The sequence below is a fragment of the Musca autumnalis genome, unplaced genomic scaffold (assembly GCF_047663935.1).
Source record: "Musca autumnalis isolate F117 unplaced genomic scaffold, ASM4766393v1 scaffold_3, whole genome shotgun sequence".
NCBI lineage: Eukaryota > Metazoa > Arthropoda > Insecta > Diptera > Muscidae > Musca > Musca autumnalis.
Genome location: NW_027411866.1, coordinates 128239371 through 128253944, shown reverse-complemented (window position 1 = coordinate 128253944; position 14574 = coordinate 128239371). Strand labels below are relative to the sequence as shown.

At 33.5% G+C, this 14574-nt stretch overlaps 2 protein-coding genes across 2 annotated transcripts in view; both read left to right on the top strand.

Moving 5' to 3' along the window:
* The window catches only part of rdgA (retinal degeneration A), a 734186-nt gene that overhangs the window by 372564 nt on the left and 347048 nt on the right, over positions 1–14574 (top strand). The gene's annotated exons all lie outside the window — the stretch shown is intronic.
* LOC141400072 (uncharacterized) lies at positions 11525–12340 on the top strand. The gene is made up of 2 exons (XM_073979487.1): positions 11525–11756; positions 11828–12340. The coding sequence occupies exons 1-2, from the start codon at positions 11667–11669 to the stop codon at positions 12326–12328; spliced, it is 591 nt and encodes a 196-aa protein (XP_073835588.1). The 5' UTR covers positions 11525–11666; the 3' UTR covers positions 12329–12340.

Sequence of the window (14574 nt, the reverse complement as noted above, 5' to 3'; positions counted from 1 at the left end):
GAAAGTTATCTTCAGGATTTGGCATTTTAGATGGTGCCGTCAGGGTTGTTTGGAGTTTTTATGCCAGTATCTCAGGAAGTATGGAATTGCCTCCAAAAAAAATGTACCTCGGTAAAGGGGCCGCAAGGACAATCTGCTGAAAACAAATGTCAAAACCATCCGAGAGAAGCTCCTAAACTACATTTATTCCGAATTGTGTGTGGTAGGTACACGAAGGAGTAGTTTGATATGGTCCATATTCAAAACCGATCCATATACGGAAGGTGTAATACGATTTGCAAAGTTTGGACCATATCGATTGCGCCCTCAGTAGTTATCGTTCACACCATTTTACAGAAAAATTTCGAACTTTTGTGGGGGAGGTACCCGAAGGAGTGGACCGATATGGGTCAACTTCGAACATAAACTAAGTTTGGGCAAGGTATTACGAAGTTCAAAATTTGGGTCGGTTGATCCGTTCGAGAGTTATCGTGCACACCTGCCAGACTGGCGTACAGGGCTAAATCAACTCCAAATTGCCTGAAAAAACTTAGTCCAAACACTCTTGGGGTCTAAAACTATTATATCGATGAGGCACATTTAGCCTAAAGACTGATGGTATAAAAAGCAAGAAATAGGAGGTACTGAAGATGTTTTGATCGAATTATGGACAAATATTTTTTATCGGGCGACATATTAATTTGTTATATTGGTACAATTACCGCAGTTGACCGTCTTACCAGAGCCATTGCATCTAATTCAGAGCGTACCTCTAATTTAAATTAGGATTCTGCATACAAATGCACTCTCCGTGTTCACCTATGATTAAATTCCGGACTTTCGAATTCGGAAGTTCACTTTAAACAGAGAAGTCAGAAAGAAATGAAGACGAAGGTGGTTACTTTTATCAAGTATCGGAGTGATCGGATCCCTCTGTTCGAAATAGGTTAATTTATTAAAACGCAAATTTAAATGAGCTCTAACAAACCAAAAATCTAACAGACTGCGAGACGAAGTTCGCCGGGTCCCCTATATACGATAGAAACCAAAAATGTTTTACAATCGATGAATCCGAGTTTTACCCTTTCAGAATTAGCTAACTGTTAACATATTCTATATAGTATGACTGAAACTGAAACATAATATCGACCATTAAAATTTATTTACGCGGAAGTTGTGTTGGCATCAATGTATAAAAACTGTTTTATGTTCTCTTCCGATTTTTGGCTTAACCGTACATTTTATAGACCTGGGGCTCAAAAAACTAAAAAAAAAACTGTCAAATGAAAAAATTATAAAGGAAATATGCATTTTTCATTTCCAATTTTCATAGAAAAAGAATCCAGCCACTGCACTCTAAATTATTTGTTGAAAATTGCAATGAAAATCACTGTGATTTTTTCTTGACTTTTTAAGAGGTGCTTAATAACACTGTACAACAAAATTCCAGCTAAAAGTAAGAGACACGTGTATCGGCGTTTTTAAAGTTTACATCGGAAAGTAACCAAAGTAGGCGGGGCAAATTCCGCCCATTTCTAGTTTTTTTTTTCGAAATATTCGAGTTAAGATATCTTGGAATCCTTGCATTTTAGGTATATAGTGTCGTTGTCAACTTTTTTAACCCTCATGCAGTTCACCAAAGGGGCCTTCTTGGTCCTTTTTTCGAAAATCTTTCAAAAACTCCTTTATCAAATCCAAATATTCTATAAAATTGTTCGCCATAAAATTTTACTATAGGTCTCAGAATACACGAAATCTATAAATCTTATCTAATCGCCAGGAATCTTTAAAAATGAAAAACACGTTTTAGGGTTAAAGTGAACTTCATCTGATTTTTTTCAAAATTGTCCCTCAAAACATAATTTTAGAGAGATAACATCAAAAGCACAAATTACATATCATGAAAATATAAGTATCAATTTTGCTAAAAAAATGTGAAAATATTTACCATTTTTTTGATGATTTTTTTCCTTCTTTTTCGAGTTGATACATGAAAGTAATATGAAACTTAGTACTAGGTGAAAAGTGTCAAATTCTTTCACTCTAAATGCGCACGAAAATTTACAAAGGAGTTCTAAAACAGGCATTTCCAGTAGTGAGAAGCATTTTCGTATATCCCGAGTGCCAATTTCATCACGATTTTATAAAATTTGAGTCATCAATACTTAAATTTTATAAACTTTTGTACACTTTGAGTCATCAAAACTAAAATTTTTGAAAAGAAATGCGGATATCCTAGAGAGGCCATCATATTCTACAGTGGTAAATTTCCTTGTATAATTCTTATACAAATTAGATTTGAATGCAAATGAGTGACTATGTTTACTCCAAACACATGAAGCAAAATATAATAAAACTTAAAAACTTCAGCTTGAATAAAATTTTGCAGGGGGGTTCCATTCAAGTGAGCGGCAGTGTATGTTACAGAGGCGTTTTGTCCTTCGTGTGGAATCCTTTATGCGCGCTTAGTTAATTCGCGAAATATCGTGTCATAAATTACCGAGATTCGCGAATAATATGGGTCTTTTACCTAAAATAGAATGCGGAGGCACTTCCACGGTTCTTGAAGTTAAACATCGAAATATGCACACAAAAAAAAATGGTCTCTCTAACATATGTCCCAAACATATTTTGCAGCGAACATATATTTGTTTGCAAGCAGTCCCAAACATAACATATGTTTGGGTCCTGCAAACAAATATATGTTTGGGTGCAAACAAATTATATGTTTGGGTGCAAACAAATACAAAAAAAAGAAACAGATGCACCAGTGGGCGCTTTCAGAGAGCAAGGGAGCGTAAATGTCAATGTGAATAACATTGAAATGCATGCTCACTTGCTCTCAGCAAGCGCTCACTTGCTCTCATCATGCGCTCACTGGCTATTTCTGACATGTAAACACATTTATAAATGGTGATGTTTTTTATTGATGGGCATAGAAAAAAACAAAAGCAACAAAGACACATAGGTACAAAGTTCCCCTGAGCGTGCCTCCCCTGTTTTTTGTTTATTTTGTTTATTGTTGAAGATTCAATCTCATTTGATTGCTTGAGTTGGAGTATTCCCCCAATGCACTGTGGTCCCAGCCCGCGACAAAAATACCAAAATAGATGTCTACAAATTATGATTGTAACTATTCAAATCTTTCGTAGACACATCAAATTGTAGTATTTCGGCTTTCTTTTTACAACTTCTAACGGTACTTGCTAAAGCAGAGCCACAGAAGTGAGCATTTCCATTTGAAGAAATTGAGACATTGAAATTTCCATTAACGTAGTGACAAGTTTCAACTGATATCACAAAAAAGTAATGTGTAAAATTACTATAGTAAGAAATGGAAGTTAAAGTTAATGGTATTGTTATTGTTTTTAATTGATAACATCATAAAGTTGTATCTTTATTTTGTAGTAAAATTGATCTCTTTTGAAATGTAATTTTGTGAGAGTTTTTAATTTAATATTGTGAAAAGAAATAGACTTTTAGTACCTTGGATCCTCGCGGATCCTCACGTTATTTTTACTTAAATGTTCGTGGAAGTGTCCGGAATTAGAAAAAAATTATCTCGTCTGCCGAAAGTTGCGAGCGGTTTTCAGTTTTCATTATACTGAGTATACTCCGAGTTTTGTGAATGTTTAGTATAGGATTTTTGGGTGTTTTCAAGCAATCGGTGTTGGTGTTTTGCATTTTGTTTCGATCTTTTTTTATAAAAAATTATGTTTTTGGGACTACTTTATGAATTTGTGTTTTCACATTTGTATGTTTTGAAATATGGTGTTCAAAAAACTTTGTCAATGCCAGCATTGCGAGATATGATTTCTCTAAGTTGTAAGATCCAGGGTTTAAAAGCCAGCATCTAAAACCATTAGCATTAGCGGTACACTTCAACTGCTACACAATATTGACACACATGGCTAAATAAGCAACCAAGCGCATATTTATTTTTGTGCATTTTTACTTATTTCGTTTTCGACGCCTAATCTTTTTTTCGTTAGGCATAATCGACAACCACGCTACATATTTAGCAGTCGGCTGACCATACGTCGCAGGAAAATAGCAACAGAGTGTGTTTTTCTGATTAGAGTTGCCAACGCAGTAATAAAAAATGTAGCATTTAATGTCAAAATGTCTCCATCATATGGTAGAACCTAAAGAATACTAATAATTATTGTTTAAAAATAAAAAAAATATATATTAAACGGCTTCACCAAAAATTCACATGAGCTTTGAACGAAAAATTGGAAATAATTATATCGTGATTTTTAATGCATTACACTGGTAACCCTGATATCAAAAACAATTGTTTGCTGAAAACCTGGCTAAGCCGTTGAAACTTTGTTGCTTATTGTCTTTTCTGATATGTGTTGATCATGTGTGCTGCAAAATATGAGTATGCGTGTATGATACTATTTTATGACAGCGACGATATCAAATAGCATCAGCATCGCTAGCAATATTTTTGTGAAATTTGTTGCTACATGTTGCCGTTGTTCATTGTTGCTAAACATATTTCGAAGAAATTTTAGCAGGCAAAGCTGCAAAAATTCGGTGCTTTTGCTAATATGGCGTTAGCATTTTAAACCCTGGTAAGATCGTATACACTATCGCTATAAAAGACACCATTATTTTTGAAACATACATGTCACTTCAAGAATTATCTGCCGTTGAAAGTAAAAACACGGAAGTCCTGCGTAGATCTAAGCTCCACACAGTGCCAAATATCGGGAGTTAACAAGATATAGGACTACATCAAAATGTGGACATATATTGATGAATTTTGGCAATACACAACTTATAAACTAGAAATGTAAAATAGCAGCACATTCAGTTGGAAATTTGGCCAAAATCGTGAAATTATAAAAAACGGGAGAAACGTCTACATGGGGGTATACCAAAACATGGACCTCTATCGACCATGGACCTACGCAAGATGTTTAATATCACCAAAGAACACAAAATGTCAAATTACAGCGAATTAACTTTGAATATGTAGACAAAATCCTGAAATTAATAAAAAACTGGAAGTTCCGTTATGAGGGGTCTATATCTAAAAGCGGGCCAATCCTGACGAATTTTGGGGAAAATTATCTTCTAGTCACTACGAGTTTACTGTAAAATTTTGAGATCGATATCTTGATTAGAAATATTTTTGTCGCTCTCTCCCATACAAGCTAAACCACAGTGCAATGGCTCAACTTCAACTTCTCTCAACTTCTCCAACTCAAGCAATCAAATGAGATTGAATCTTCAACAATAAAAAAAACAAACGAAAAAAATATTTGTTGTTTCAATTATAAAATTTATTGGACATTTAATTTACTAAAAAGCAAAATTTTTTAAGAAAAGACAAAGCACTTATTTATTCACTCACATTACCGTCTTTACTCAACGTTTGTCTCTAGAACACAGAAGAAATAAGACCAACATAATTAATACAATTTTTTCTTTTCCTCTTCTCCTGCTACGTTGGTTAACAACAACAAAGCACGAAACACACGTGTTTTACGCATACACATCACAAAACGTCTACGTCTCCTATTACACCATGCACACAGCTCTTTATTATAAACCAGCATGCACAGATATTTGAAGAGATTGATTCTCTGTATCCAATGTCGAATGCGCACCAACCAATGGCATTCTTTTAATTTTCATATTTGAATGATTGTATTGTATTGAATGATTTCTATATTACTATTAATTTCCTATCCTTATAAGATATCCCTGTAAGAAACTAAGCCTTCGTGATTGTAAACCACATTTCTTGATGAAGTTTTAGCAGAATACATTCATTATTGTATGGGGTTTTAGCAAAATATTTAAATATTTATTTGTCGATTTTCCACAAAAATAAAAATAAATTTTGTAAATATTTTAACATGTACATGTCAATTTTCTCATAAAAACAAATAATTCATTTTGAAAAAAACATTTCTTTATATGAGAACAATAACCGCTATAACTTCTGCGCGCATCGGCCAACGCGAACGGATTTGAAACCAATTTTTTCCTTAACCTCTATACCAAAAATCGTAGACGTGCGCGCAAATTTTTTTTTTCAAACGGAATTGTAAAAGAATTTTGGTCTTTACCATTATTGTTGAATTTTTTTTTACATTCTAGCGCCACATTATTTAAGTTTAAAAAATTTGGTTGTAGCAATTTTATACATGAAAATGAATTTAACCCAGCAAAAATTCGGATCCGTTAGTCATTATGTAACCAATTACAAAGTAATGTAAACAAAAATAACTTCTTATATTACTACTTACTAAGTAATGACCCTGCCAACATTTTTTCAATTTTTGGAAGATTGTTCGCTTAGATTAATCTTCTGTGATTCCCCACGGCGATCATTGGGTGATTGTTTACATTTTTTTCTTACATTTTTCAAATGATCGCCGTTGGGAATCACAGAAGACTCTTCTGGAAGAGCAACAGATGATTGTTACTAAAATTTTTGATTTTGTTGCATATAATTCTCATATACACTTTCTACAGAACTTTGATATAAACGTATTATATTATGAGTATTGACAAACCACACATGTCCAGGTTTTGCCAAGTTTAACCAAAAGACAACATAGTGACTGAGGAAACAGTACTGAGTACAGTGCCTATAACAAATAACCACAACATAAAGGAATAATTAAAAACCATAACAAAGCAGAAAAGAAAACAAAAGCAGAAAACAAAACAACAAATAAAAGAAACAAAAAACAATTGTTCTATTCTTTTTTTAATTTTTCTTTACATGTTGATCTTCTGAAGATCATCCAGATGATTAATCTGCGATTCTTCCTCGCGATTCGCTTCCCGGACACAGTTACTTTATGTCGGCGATTCGCAGGTTATCATTAGGCGCGCTCTTCCGCGATTGAATTGATCTTCCCCGCGAATCGCAGATTATCTTTAAGCGATTAAAAATTTGAAAAAATGTTTGCAGGGGAGTACGGTGGCACAAAGCGTGTGCTTCCGACTACAAATCCTAAGGTTGTGCTAGGAAACGGCAAGCCCTGTCGAAGTAACACTAAAGAAAATGTTGTAGAGAATTTTCACTGCTACAACATTTTCTTTAGTGCCATTTCGACAGAGCTTGCCGTTTCCTAGCAAAATTCTGAAAACTTTTTCACTTTCAATATAGATCATAAAGCTCGATTAAAAAAAATTAAAAAAATAATACTAAAAGGCAAAATTTTCAAATAAGAAATTCGTAAAAACAAAAGAAAAAACCTCTAAAAATGGGAACTTTATTTGAAAATTCCTACGGCTATTTTTTTTTTGATTTTTTCTCATCTATGATCACTGTAGTTTCTGAATCCGCAAAACCTTCCCAGGTGTAATCACCTTTGATTTAAATTTAGTTAAGGCGCACCGTGTGTGACAAACAATTTTGTTATAGGAACAATGTTACATATAGAATCTTCCAATGTATGCACGCAGAAAAATATATGTTAGAAGTATGTTTGGATCCAAACGAATATTTGTTTGGGACTGATTGCATACAAATATATGTTTGGATCCAAACATAATTTGTTTGTGTACAAACAAATATATGTTTGCAAATTTTTGTAACATATCTCAATTTTATTTGTTTGGGTACCAACATATTTTTTATGTTAGAACATATTTTTATGGGTGGAGAGAGGATTTTTGGCAAAGAAAGTAACAACAGGGCTCTCGCGTCTGCGGAATGCTGTTTTATAATAAAGAGTTGTGTGTATGGTGTAATAGGAGACGTAGAAGCTTTGGTGGGGTGGTGCGGTAAAACACGTGTGTTTCGTGCTTTGTTGTTGTTAACCAACGTAGCAAGCGAAGAGGAAAAGAAATAATAATTATGTTGTTCTTTTTCTCTTCAGTCGTTTAAATACAATCATTGAGTAAAGAGTTTAAACTGAGTGTATAAATTAGTATTTTGTCTTTTCTTAAAGAAATGGTGCTTTTTAGTTATTAAATGTCCAATACATTTTATAATTGAATCAAAAAGTGAATGGAAATATTCTATTGGACAAGGAAGAAATCGCATTTAATATTGGTAATTACATCAATATATTTTTTATATACATACATATGCATATTTGAAAAATGGATGTACCTATTTATTACATTACATAATCATTTGATTCCAGATGCCGATTTCCCGCTGATGATTTCAACTTTGAGGAAAATGTGTTTTATTTCACAACTAAGGAGAACGTTCAACGATGTTTCTGTATAATTTTTTTCTTTCTAAAAGTGCGACTTTTTATAAATTATTTCATTCAGTTTTTCTTTTATTAAAGTCTGTTATGTATTTCTTTGAAATTTTTTATGTACCTATGTATGTGTCTGTTGTCGCTTTTGCTTTTTTTCTATGCCTTTCAATAAACCACCACAATTTATAAATGTGTGTATATGTTTGAAATAGCCAGTGAGCGTTGACTGAAAGCAAGTGAGAATACATTTCAATGTGTTTCACATTGAAATTTACGCTCCCTTGCTCTCAGAGAGCTCCCACTGGTGGATGTGTTAATTTTGTTGTGGCTTTTGGGTTTGTATTTGTTTGCACCCAAACATATATTTGTTTGCAGGACCCAAACTTATGTTACGTTTGGGACTGATTGCAAACAAATATATGTTTGGCACATATGTTAGAGAGGCATTTTTTCATGCGTTTGTATTTAAAATAAATATTTTTCCCTTCATATATTTTAAGTTAATATCATATTTGTTCTCTGCGTGTATCTTCAACCTATAGAGTGCTTAGACCTTATTTCGACTTAGTTTTTGATGTGCAATAACTTATTTTTACCCTTGTATAATTGTGCGTGTACATATTCTGTATGGTACACGCAGAAAAAAAATGCAGCAAACATATAATGTGTTTGGATGCAAACATAAAATATGTTTGGATCCAAACATATTATATGTTTGCAACAGTCCCTAACATAACATATGTTTGGATCCAAATATATTTTTTATTATAACATATATTTTTATACCCTACACCACTATGTGGTAAGGGGTATTATGTGTTAGTGCATTTGTATGTAACATACAAAAGGAAGCGAGATAGACCCATAGTTCCTTCTAGGGATATACATAGAATCACTTTCTGAGTCGATTTATGCATGTCCGTCCGTCCGTCCGTTCGCAACATACAGGTCGCATTTGTTGACCGATTTCGCTGAAAATTGGGGAATACCATTTTTTTAGCCGTCGGAAGAACGCTATTGCTTTTGGTGAAAATCGGTTCAGATTTGGATATAGCTCCCATATATATTTTCGCCCGATTTCACGTATTTGCTGCACCAAACACGCTATATACGCCCAATTTTGATGAAATTTTGAATGTGTGACTGAATTTTGTCTATAAATAAGTGTGCAAAATTATATTGAAATCGGTCCGGATTTGGATATAGCTCCCATATATATTTTCGGCCGATTTAACGTATTTCCTGTACCACAAACGCTATATATGTCCGATTTCGATGAAATTTGGAATGTGTGACTGAATTCAGTCAAGAAATAAATGAGCCAAATTATATCGAAATCGGTTCCGATTTGGATATAGCTCCCATATATATTTTCGGCCGATTTCACGTATTTTCTGTACCAAACACGCTATATATTTCCGATTTCGATGAAATTTGGAATGTGTGACTGAATTCAGTCTAGAAATAAATGTGCCAAATTATATCGAAATCGGTTCAGATTTGGATATAGCACCCATATATATTTTCGGCCGATTTCGTTTTTTTTATGCTCCAAACACGATATATATGTCCGATTTCAATAAGATTTGGAATGTGTGACTGAATTGGGTCTGGAAATAAATGTGTCAAATTATATCAAAATCGGTTAAGATCTGGATATAGCTCCGATTTATATTTTACATATTCACAGTGGTGTAGGGTATCATATAGTCGGCCCCGCCCGACTTTGATCCTTTCCTCACTGGTTTTATGATACAACATATATACAAGGTGGCGCAAAAGTAATCCTTCTTTCAGAAAATGCTATAAATTTTGTGATTGGTTCCTAATGTCATTTCTGTTTTGACATTTGTGTAGTAAACACATGCGAAATACACGTTAGTAAGGAACGTTGCGCTACACTGCTGCAGAACGCGGAATATTGGTGACTATTTATTTGACCAATAATCGGTCGGTGACTTTGGCACAACTTGAATTTCGTGAAGATTGCCTGATTTGACCGCTCCAGACTTCTTATTGTGGGGCTTTTTGAAGTCGCGGGTTTATGTCAACAAGCCTCAGACTCTTTCAGCTCTTAAAGACAATATCCGTCAAGAATATAAGGACCTATCGCCGGAAGTTTTGGCCAAAGTGATGGAAAATGCCATAAAAATGGCTCAAATGACAATAAACTGTGGTGGCCGCCATTTATCTGACATTATATTCTGGACTTGATGTAAAAAAATAAAAATACCAAATAAAAATAATCTACAAGAAGAATCAAAGTTTTTTTTTTTTTAATTACAGCCAAAAAACATAGGAAGTTTACTTTTGCGCCACCTTGTATGTTTGCTGCAAAATATGTTAGAGAGACCGTTTTTTTTTCGTCCGTGTATTAACTTGTTGGTACCACTGGCTGAATCCTTTGCATTATTTTTCAAGTGAAAATTCCTTTTTCCTTTTAAATGTTATTGCATTTTTTGTGCAATTGCGGAAAAATAATAAATGTAACTTTGCATGCAATTGAATGGCTTTCTTTGGTTTCGTTAGTTGGCTTTCTGCCATAAAAAGAGAAAACTATTTTTCATTCTGGAGAAAAAACTTTGAGCAAAGCAAATTGAACAAAAAATATTAGCCAAATGCATTTGGCTGATTGAGTCGGTTATTATTATGAATGACACAAATGGGGGTCAATGACCAACAGGAATGTTGCTGGAGGGAGTTTCTTTTTTATTGGTTATTAGAAATCTTACTTTATTTTCATTGGTAAACGTTTTTATATGTTTTCCAGAAGTCAGTTTTAGATCTAAAAGTTCATTACTTTAAAAGCATTGACTGTTTAACAATGGGTAATTTTAAATCGCCAACGAAGTGGGAAGAGGAAGCGTACGTATCGCATGAATGATAATTGTAATTAAAAATCTAAATTGCAAATAGGGAAACAATTGTTAGCCCCAAGAATTTTAAAAACAAGTAAAGTAGAGTTCTGCTGAAAACAAATATACCATTTTAAATAAATAATTTAAAATTAACAATCCGTGAAACATTTAAATTAATAACTGTTTGTGTGATTACCACAAATCTCCATTTTGTAAATCACAATAAATTTAATTTTTTATATTTAAAGAAATTATTTTCAAATAACCCAACATGAACAACTATTTTTAACCATTGAAACGATGATAATCGCTTCACGTACGGCATAACCTAACAATAAAGCTTGCCCCCAGACAGATGAACCTTTCTGATAACACAAACAAACAAACAAAATGAGTTATTAAAACAATGGATTCGTAAAAAACAATTACCGAAAATCAATTATATCCATGTGTTCACATGAAATCAAACCATTTCATTTGAGTAACGAATAGCCATCCGGGCATTTGGCTTGGAAAAATCTGGAAGAAACGATAAAAAAGCGAAAAATACTAAAATATAGGTAAAAGCTTGGTGGGGCTTTTGTTCACATTGAAATTGAAGCATTATGCTTGTTTTTAGTTTTTAAATAAAATCCCAATGCCGTCATTTGCTCCGATAACAAACTCAATGAGATTCTGTCTAATGGGACTTCTCATAATCCAGCAATTGGTAGTTATTTGTAAGGCGGTAAGTTGATAAATTAACCCAGCTCTTATCTTATTTCCTTTAATTCTGTGATCTTCCTCGAACACCACCAGGACTGTTATCGCATGCAGATTTTTACATTTCGCACAACTGAATCCCCGGATTATCGCTTTACCATGGTGAAACATGCCAATCAAACTCTGTCTTCGGTAACAAAGGTATTGGAAGCCATACCAACACCCATGTGGAACATTTATTTGGTCCAATACACCAAAGAGGGTCGCAAGGAGTTGACGAAAAGTTTCTATAATACCACATTTAAAGTTTGTGATTTTTGGCGTTACATGAAGCGTATACGTTTCTTTGGTAATTTGGGCAATGCCCTGTTCAAAAATCCCAATTCTGGCAATATGAGTTTAGCCTGTCCCCTGGAGGTGGGTACATATGTTATGAAGAATATTCATGTACCGACAGACACTGGAGTTTTGCGCTACATTTATCGTCCGAACACTATGTACGGGCTATTCGGAAATGTCTATTCCCAACTGAAAAATAAGAAACTGGTCTTGAAATGTTCGTATGAAATTAATGGAACCGTTACAAAATCGTGTTAAAGGAAAAAAGTATAAAATATTAAATATTATTAAAAAAGTATAATATATTATATAAATATATTTGAAACTGGCAATTATATCCAAAAGTTTTTTTTAATAAAATGAGTTTATTGAAATACGAGTAGCAAACAAATATTTTTTAATCCAAATCTCGTTCGACTCATTAGGTCATTGAAGGACATATATAGATAGAAGATGTTTCAAAGGTCTATATAGTTAAGATATCTCTACAAAGATAGAAGATGTCGTCATTGGGAATAGAGGAAAATAGAATTAACAAGTTAAAAAAATAGCAGACTAGCAAAATGTTCGATGACAAATCATGTGTTGAATCATGGGTGCAAATGACTTGTCATCGGTGGAAAATTTAGGTGAATCACCGATGACATTTACTAGGGAGTAGTGACATACGCTTTCACCAATTCATTGTCATGGCATTTAGCACCAGTTTATTGTCATGGCATTTACCACCAGTTTTTTGTCATGACATTTTGCACCAATGCTTCGGATTTTCACCAATCAGGAATGAAATTTGCAGTAAAATTATGTAATTTGTTGAACTAATAAGAATTCAATACACAGATGATTTCTATCACCAGATATTATTTTTCTTTTCAAGGTTATATTATATTGATTTGCCAAAATCATATTTACCTCGTTCGATGCCTGCAAGATATTTCTTTCAACTTGGGTTTCCGTTTTCCAATATTCGGCGAATCATGTGCCAATCTCTACACCAGGCTCATCATTTGGGAAATCTAGTATAAATTTGAATTCTGTTATTGATGCGACGGACTCCTCGTCGCTTCAAATGCACCAAGAAAACTACGGGGGCAAAGACCAAAACACGCGGGCTGATGTGTCTTCTTCAACGGATCGAAAGAAACTCAACTTTATTTAGAATGATTTCTACAATCATAGGCATAATGCTTCGTGGATAATAAAACTACTTAATTTTTGGCCGACAATTTTGATGTCTTTTAGAACAGACCCTAATCACGCAACCTGTTCTATAATAGTAACCATTTTTTGGTGGTCTCATTTATATTTACTTAGATGGCTTTTATTCTAAACAGACCCTGTTGTCCCATAAGGTGAATAGGAATAAATTTCAAAACGCACCGATCTTCTACTTTACTTCTCCAATATTTCATATTTAACATGGTCTTTCCATTGGAGTTTTTCCCTTCGTATACCGTCAGATGGTTCGTATTCATATGTCATTCTGGCGGTGGCATCTTTACACGCAGAAAAATTTATGTTAGAAATATGTTTGGATCCAAACAAATATATGTTTGGGACCGGTTGCAAACAAATATATGTTTGGATCCAAACATAATATGTGTGGGTCCAAACAAATATATGTTTGCAACATTTTGTAACATATATCAATTTGATATGTTTGGGTAAAACATATTTTTCATGGGTGGAGAGAGGATGTTTGTCAACGAGAGTAATAACAGTGCTCTCGCGGCTGTGGAATGCTGTTTTATAATAAAGAGTTGTGTGTATTGTATAATAGAAGACGTAGAAGCGAAGAAGGGGGCTTTGGTGGCATGTATGCGTCAAACTCGTGTGTTTCTTGTTTTGTTGTTGTTAACCAACTTAGCTGGAGAAGAAGAAAAGAAAAAATGATATGAATTATATTTTTTTCTTTCTTCAGTGTTTTAGTTGCCTTTGTAGAGACAAGACGGTAAAGTGAGTGAATAAATCAGTGTTTTGTGTTTTCTTAAAGAAATTGTGGTTTTTAATAAATTAAATGCCCAATACATTTTATAATTGAATCGGAAAGTTGAATGGAATTATTTTATTGGGCAAGGAAGAAATCGCATTTAATATTGGTAATTGCATACATACTTATGTATATTTGAAATATGACATATCCATATTTATTTATTACATTACATAATCCGTTGATTCTAGATGCCGATTCTCCGCTGATGATTTCAACTATGAGGACAATTTGTTTTATTTCACAACTAAGGAGAAGCGTTCAACTACGTTTCTATATATTTTTCCTTTTTAAAAGTGTGACTATTTACAAATTATTTCAATCAGTTTTTCTTTTATTAAAGTGTGTTATGTATTTCTTTGGAATTTTGTATGTACCTATGTGTTTGTTGTTCTTTTGCCTTTCAATAAAAAACCACAACATGTGTGTGTATACTATAGAGATAGCCAGCGAGTTCTTACTGAGAGCAAGTGAGCACACATTTTAAAGTGTTTTATATTGAATTTTACGCTCC